The following is an 8350-nucleotide window of genomic DNA, read 5'->3' as shown; positions in this document are numbered from 1 at the left end:
ACAAAAACTATAAACAAAAGGGGATACAAGTCTCACATAATAATACAGAGAAGACAATCTAAGCACATTCTGATTGGTGGCTGCAGTGCATAAAATTGTCCACATGGATCTGTGTGTTTCATTAATTCTTTACTATGCAAAAAAGTATCCTGTTGATGTAACAGTGGATGTGTAGGTAGTGTAAGAGGGGATGGCACCTCTGTGTGTTCCCAAGTGGTGAGAATGTATGTGGTGGCTCAGATGTAGTGTAATTTTAGCCTGTCTCAACCCCCTTCCTCCTCCTCCTCCTCCACCTCCTCCTTCCCCGGGCTCTGTGTGGTGGCAGGAGGGGAGTCTTCAGCCTCTCTGTCTGCCTCCCTCCCCTCCCCCTTTGTACAGTTCACTGAAATGTATGCTGGGAAGCTGAAATAGACACATAGAGAGACTGCAAAAATGGCTGCACCATGAGAAAAAAAGCAAAATACATTTGCAATCCAGATACAGAAGGTCTGATCAGGGAGCCCAGGAGTCCTCCTGCGGCGGCTGCAAGAGGGGGACCCCCAAAAAAGCTCTTGATCTGATATTTTTGGGCTGGATTTGCTGGTTGATCAAAGCAGAAAGAGAGAGAGAGAAGGGAGAGAGAGAGAGAGAGGGAGAAAGGAAGGAGACCATTATCTGCCAGGAGGGAGAGCAATAAGAGGAAGCAAACCTTAAAGTCCAACAAATAAATTAATGGATAGAAATTATCCAACCGCTGGCTTTGGAGATCCTTTGGGGGCTGGTTCAGGATGGAGCTACGAAAGGACGGCAAAAGCAAGGTAGGAACAAATAAATATGAAATAAATAATACATAGTGTGAGCTGGGAGACTGGCTGGCTGTTTGCAGGCATGCACTGTAGGATGCATGCATGGGGTGATCACCAGGGGTGCATGGTGCAGTTTCGGATTACATGCATGGCTTGCAAACTGCACAGATTTTTGGCCCAGGGTCTGGCGTAGAGGGACAGAGGGAGGAGGGGTAGGCATGGAGAGCTAGCTGCAAACACGGGCTGTGTATTGCTCATGGGTATCCTACCCCGATTATCTGCTACATTTGTATCTATAATCCCCCCTTTCTTATTATTACTCTTGCAGGGTGCACAGTAATTGCACCCAGACATTGCAAGCACACAAACAACAGGCGCCCTCCCGCATCAAATTCCTTGATGGTTGCAAAAGAGATCTGGGAGGGAGGGAAAAAAAAAACTGAATCCAGCCCTGTCTGCTCCAGGCCTGCAGTCTGCAGCAGGGAGCACGTTGCAAGCACAGGGATTTCCTTCCATTTTGCCTCATTCTTTCTGCTGCTGGGGAAGAGGGGGGATGGGAGACAGGACACACACAAAAAAAAAGGGGGGGGGGGGGGGTGCATTTATTAAAATGTATACTGTTTGCATCTAACCCTAGTATCAATAAAATGATACTACTTGGGTTAGACGTTGCTGCTGCTCCTGGTGGTAGTGTGGTCCTAATTAGCCCTATTGTCTTCCTGTAATGTTGCTTTTAAATGATGCTGTCTGTTTGATTGATTGGCTGTGAATTTGGGGAGGGGGGGGGGGTATTGATTTGTCCTTGAAGGCCTGTCAGTGGTTTGGGGAAGTCATTGCATTTTTGCACAGTCCAGGGTTTGTTTATTTTTGCATATTGAATGTAAGGGCCAGGTGTTTGGGGGGAGGGGTTTAAATGGCCACGCTCCCTCCCTTCATAACAAAGTATTAATTGCATGGCAAGCCCTGATGCCCTTTCATTTCCTATCAGATTGTGGAATTAGGATGAGAAAGGGAAAGCCGACTCTTCTCCATCCATGTCTAAGCTGGATGCTTATCTGCGGGAGGGAGGAAAAAAAAAGATGGAAGGCAGGAGAGAAGGCATTGCAGTGAAAACAATTAGCATCTGGGCTGTGACAATGGGACGCTGCCATATTGTTGGTGCAATTTTTTTGGTTCTAAATATTATTATTTTTCAGTGTAAATCATTTCCACTAAATAGGAAATGTTGGGGCTCTAAGATGACTCTGAAGAATTCCCTTTATTCCTCTTTATCTTGTTGCAGGCTCCTTCCTGCAGACTGAGGCCTAATCTAATTGAGCAGTGATGGCATTGGGCTCCTGAATATGCAGATGTGTTTGCACAGTAGTTAGTGGAGTGATTGTGTGTGTGATAGTTCACTGGCGTGTTGTTGACCAAAATAAAAGCATTCCTGGTCTTAAAGATGCAGAGTGTGTAGTCTCACAGTTGTGCATTCAACAAAATCACACCTCCTAATTAGCTTAGATGAGCAGTGCCAGTGCTATAGATTTACAAAGCCCTGCTACTATGTATTTGTGGTGTAATAATAATCTGTCGTTTGCAGAAAATAAAAAAAAAATATTTCTTGTGATCTAGAGATCAGGTGGTGTTGGGTGTAACACTGGCTTCTCCTGTCGCTGACTCTTGGATAGATATCAAAGGGATTTAAAAGTTTGGTTTATTAATACCCCTTTCAGATATGCCACCCGGGATTTTAAACCCGGTACAATCCTGGGTTTAGTCAACTAAAATCCCAGGATTTTTGCGTATGTCTGAAAGGGGTATTAATCAACGTTTCAGTGTGCATAGGATTCTGATTCACCATAGTTTTGTGAATTGAACTGTGTGCGTGTATGTATCCACTAGCAAGCACCTACATGTTCTGTAACCTTACACATACTCTAATATACATACATCATAGACACACGTAAAGAGAGCCAGGCAATAATATATGATCTGCTTCTAAAATATGTGGTACCACAAATGATATATCTGTCTGTCATGGAATTTGGGACTTGTTCTTAGTTAACTTACTATACTCTTCAGTTAATTCAAATCTATGTATGTGAGCGGCATACCTGTACATTGAAGTGCTTATGAGATGGAATGTATATTTGGCTGGCCCCATGCATGTCAGAATATCAGGTTTTTGGGCAGGGCGACCAGGGTTGGTTACTGAGACGAGAGTGACGTTTTTGGCAGTATGTGGTTACGTGCTGTAGTGAAGATGGGAAGGAATATGCTTTTGCAGATCTTTGTGGTTGCTGAAAATCTAGCAGCCAGGAGGCTTATGTGTCAGTGTGTGTGTTAAGCACAGGTTTTCAAACTCTGTCCTCAGGACCCCACACAGTGCAGGTTTTGCTGGTCTCTTCACAGAATCACAAGTGAAATAAGTAGCTCCACCTGTGGATCTTTTAAAATGTGTCAATGAGTAATGAATGCACCTGTCGGGTGAATTGGGAAACCGTGAACTGCGTGGGGTCCAGAGGACCGAGTTTGAGAACCCCTGATGTAAACAATACAACCTGTAGTTGTAAACTGAGGTTTTTAAGCATGGGGGCTGAGCAGCTTGGCTGCCCATCTATGACCATTTTCTGATTGGCAGCCACAATCTATAATATGCCACACTCAAACGGACTAGCCAAAACAAAAATTTGAACCTATGGTGTTAATGGTGTATGCCAGGGGTTCCCAATCTTTTTTGAATCACGGCACCCTAGAGTATCAAAAAATTTTCATGGCACCCCTAGGCCAAAAATTAATTTAATAGATTGGGTTTATATGTGATTCTTTGGGTCAGGTATGTGGTAAAGGACAGGATTTGCTTCTGTTTGTACACATTTTATTAATGGCAGCCACCAGCATTGTTTTTGCTCATAAATAATTAACCATTAACAATTTAAGTTGGTCCTGGACTACCAACCCAGGGCACCCTTGCATGTGTCCCGAGGCACCCCAGGGAGCCACGGCACACAGTTTGGGAACCACTGGACTGTATGCAGTTTGTGCAATATTTGAATACCTTCGTTTATTGCCGTCCTTGTAAATGTATCACAGCAATACTTGCTGAAGGTAAATGTAACATTACATTTGGCTTCAAATGTTGTTAGTGTTACAATGTTGTTGCAGTATCCTGAGCTATATGTCAAAACACAGATAACTACTGGTGCCTGAATATTTATTGTCTCAATGGTCAACATCTTTAAATGAAGGGCTTTTCGCAGTACCTAGAATCTCCTGTAATTCATCTGGGGGTTGAGCTTTTAGCCATGCGGATCTGAATCTATGGAACTCGCTTCCCTGCACAGTTCAAGAGACCCATATTCTAGAATCTGGCAAAAACAGACTCAAGACTTTCCTGTTTACTCAAGGATTTCTGTAATTCCTTTAAGTATAGTTTATAAAAAAAATAGCTTTTCTGTACTTTATTGTTCCTGTACTGTATTATCACGGCACCCAAGTTTCTTCCGTATGGCACCGTAGAAAAATCGCATCGCATGGGCCATTTCAAGGGCTGTGCGATGCGATCCGATTTTCCTATGTAATTTATTCACTGCTATCGTAGCCCCGGGGGATCGGATCGCATCGCACCTCCCGCAAAATCGCATGCGATTTTATAGGGTGTACAATGCTATTACATTACCTTTACAATTATATCATTGTATGACATACAATGAGGTTTTAGGCACCCCCCACTATCCACGCCACCCCGAAACGCGTCCTCCGACCTTTTCATACCCCTACTATCCACGTCGGAGTGGAGTTAATTTTATATAGTGTGGCGAGCGCAGCGAGCCGCCAAGCCCGAAGCGTGGCGAGCGCACACGGATTACTTTACATGTACAATGGCTATACAGAAGTGATGTGTCAGGGCAATTCAATTGTTCTACCCCATGTCTACCACTAGATGGCATTAAATGGAGTAATTCAATTGTGGCTCTGTTCAGATATAATTCACTGAGAGGACACACATTTGAGCCTGAAGCCTACTGAGATTTTAGCTGAAATGTGTGATGAATTTCCCAAGGGTTGGGTTGGGTTGGGGGGGGGGTGATAACACCCAACTGAATTGCCTGTGTGTGTGATATTCCATTCCTCGCAGTCAGCATAGTGTATGAGGAACTCTCACAGGATCACTGATCATGTCTGCATGTGTTTTTTTATTTCTTTGTGTATCAGCGCTCAGCAAAGTATAAAGCTGACTGTTCTCCCTGAGAAACGATATAACGCCACATCCAGGAGCATGCTGTCATTGAGTGGTTGACAATGTAGTGCGTACACACCAGGCTAAATGCATGAAAAGATTTATTATTATTATTTATTTATTACCAGCTTCTTATATAGCGCACACATATTCCGCAGCGCTTTACAGAGAATAGTTGAAGATTCACATCAGTCCCTGCCCCAGTGGAGCTTACAATCTATATTCCCTACCACATGTACACGCACACACAGACATTCTAGGGTTAATTTTGTTGGGAGCCAATTAGACTACCAGTATATTTCTGGATTGTGGGAGGAAACCGGAGTACCCAGAGGAAACCCACGCAAGTACGGGGAGAATATACAAACTCCGCACAGTTAAGGCCATGGTGGGAATGGAACCCATGACCTCAGTGCTGTGAGGCAGTAATGCTAACCATTGCACCATCCGTACTGCCCCGGATAGTTAACGGTAATGTAATTGTGCATCTTGTTTGCAAAAATCATCTAATGTGTACCCAGCTTAAGAGGATCTCACAGTGGGTGGGATTTACTAAGTATCACATCGCCAATAATTTGGTATATAGCAGCATTAATAACATTGGTATGTGCCTATAAAATCCCAAAGGAAGGCTGTGATGAGAACTACCCATTGCAATTACAAAGACTTACCGGGTTTATAACCTGAGAGTTCCTCTGCACATGCATCGCATCATACATGTGCGAAAAGGAGACACTGGGATCCCTCTCAGTTATAATGGTAGCCCATAGGCTTCTATTGGGCATAACCATGGCCTTGCCCACTGGGGTCAAGATCGAGAAGGCATTGCATTCCTGAGCTCTTGGTACATATGACAAATGCACCAGTTTCTGAAAACAGCAGTATTTGGAACTTTGGATGCATTTTCCTTTTTTATTACACCCTGCCCAATCACTGTAGGAGGACATGATCTGTGATCATGCCTGTGCGGATCGCGTTCCCATTCTCATAAGGACTGAAAGCGGAATATGCATGATGTAGCTTAAACCACAAGGACACGGCAGCCATTGGTGCAGGTCACATGGTTGTGTCGGCCTATGGTAAGGTTAGCAGTGTCTTAGGTGCTATTATTTACTGGAGTGTTCCATAGGCCTCGGCGTCTGAAGCTTTCCCGCCCTCCCTTCCCTGTTGCTTGTTTCTTGGTTCTTTCCATTTTTGTTTGGCGGGCACAGTGGGTGGTATTGTGCATTTGTTATGGTGCCCATACACTTGTGCGATCGGATGTAATACGACATCACAATGCGATGTCCCATCACATCTTATGGTGCTCAAGTACTTTTTTTCCCAGCACCTAATGTTGCATGCCACTTGCGATGCCACATTGGGTGCTGGAAGAGGGCAGGCGGCCTCACATTCAGGAGGCCTCTAGTAGGCTGAGAGCTTTCTCTCAGCCAATCAGAGGGCTGTCCAGTGTTTAAATAGTTTTTTTTTTAATTCTGCCACCGCCGCTGACCCCCGCCAGCCCTCCTGTACAGTGCTACATCTCTGCCCGTCGCCCGTGCTCCTTCCGCCCGCTCCCCAAACCCGGCGCCAGCGCTCCTGCCGCCCGCTCATAGTAACAGTAGGGGAAGAGGATCAGTGGTCATGTGTGTGATATTCCCATCCTCATTGTGTGTAGCAGCGCTCAGCATAGTGTATTAGGAACTCTTATAATAAAGCTGGATGCACACGTTAAAGCATTGCATCGCATAAGCATGCATCATTCATAGATCGCACACTGGGCGATGTTTTAAACCATATCGGTCAGAAGGATTAAATTTGTACCATATTGTTTAACATACCTCATAGTGTAGTCTGGATGCATTTTCCGCTGATCTTGATGGACATCTGAAACCTGAAACCTTTTTCCCAGATTGAGTTTTGAAATATGCGCCAATTGGCAGGCAGATCTTAAGTCGCATCAAATTCACTTCTGGAGTTGCAGAGTATGGCATTACATGGTGGCGGGCTGGGTGTGAATGTTCCTTTCGGAAGAGAGGGTCAATGATTTTGTATTCTGGTTGACTCGCAAGGCTGCCAATTTCGCAGCTTTGCGAGTCCCCCAGATGCCGCCCACCTTCCCTCGCACGCTGTGATTTGCATAATCATCCATTCGCTGCCTTTTGTAGCAGTGCCCAGCATAGTGTATAACAGTGATTGACACCCCAGCTGTTGTTGAACTACACATCCCAGCATGCCCTGCATCATTTTTAGCATGGCCAAATAGCAAAACTGTAGCAGAGCATGCTGGGATGTGTAGTTCAAGGTTAGCCATCACTGGTGTATAAGGTTCTCCGTTGAATGTTACTTATACTGTACACTATATTGGTTCTTCTCATGTTGTGTGGAAGTGATGTTTCAGCCCACAAGGAAGAAGGGAACAGGTGTTTGTGACTTGGGTACCCCTCTGCCCCTGAGAGCCCTGGCATCGTGACCTGATGCCTTTTGCATTGCTAGTAGATCTGGTAACAGAAAGATTTGCAATGGTTCCTGGCAGGCAATCTAGAACAGGTGTCCCTATCCCTTTTGACCTGTAGCCCCCAATATCCAGTTTCATTGGAAATACAGTGCTGCCCACTCACGGTTTTACAGATAAATCTCTGCTAATTACAGTCCAGATCATGGACATGAGAACAGGCGCTATATTCTAGGTCTGCATGTCTTTGTTCATGATGAAAGCTACAAGCAGGCATCAGGGTCCTAAATGCCATCAGTATTGCACTGTAGCATCTTTTGGTAATAGTTATTTATATAACTTTTTTTATTACCTGAAATAATTATAGCACCACAGCGATGGTGAGGGCCTGTAAATGGGTATTCTAACTCTTTGGTTCATATAACCACAGTACCCATAATCCTCTGCATGTCTAGTATTGTAAACCAGGGGATCTCAAACTCTGTCCTCACGACCTCCCACACTTCACGTTTTCCAGGTCACCCGGCAGGTGCACAGGTGCACTCATTACTCATTGACACATTTTAAAAGATCCACAGGTGGAGCTAATTCTTTCACTTGCTATTGTGTGAGGAGAACTGCAAAACATGTACTGAGGACCGAGTTTGAGAATCACATTGGCAGACTGAAAAGGGAGATGTCCACTTTAACAGGATCTTCTTTATGTGGGGTTTGATTGTATTGCACATATTTTGGCATTACTTTGTGTTAAGACTGTATTTGCATTGTAATGAAGAAGCATCTAAATGTGGGATGTGGATGAGGGATCGACAGTGTCTAGTTCGACACCATATGGTCAACATGGACAAAAGATTGACGCAAGCAGTAAGTGGAAATGACAGTGGTCAACATGAGTTTTTCACAATTTAT

At 44.4% G+C, this 8350-nt stretch overlaps 1 protein-coding gene across 2 annotated transcripts in view; it reads left to right on the top strand.

The window, feature by feature from the left end:
* Positions 1-364: 364 nt before the first annotated feature.
* The window catches only part of PRR12 (proline rich 12), an 81154-nt gene continuing 73168 nt past the window's right edge, over positions 365-8350 (top strand). The window contains exon 1 of one of the 2 annotated variants that reach the window (XM_083162417.1): positions 365-797. In XM_083162417.1, coding sequence (XP_083018543.1) covers positions 712-797 — 86 coding nt within the window. In that variant the 5' untranslated portion in view covers positions 365-711. The remainder of the gene's footprint in view (positions 798-8350) is intronic. The other variant, XM_083162418.1, reaches the window with a different exon arrangement.

This window comes from Crinia signifera, chromosome 19 (genome assembly GCF_055691185.1).
Source record: "Crinia signifera chromosome 19, ASM5569118v1, whole genome shotgun sequence".
Lineage (NCBI taxonomy): Eukaryota > Metazoa > Chordata > Amphibia > Anura > Myobatrachidae > Crinia > Crinia signifera.
This window is presented reverse-complemented; position numbering and strand designations above follow the sequence as displayed.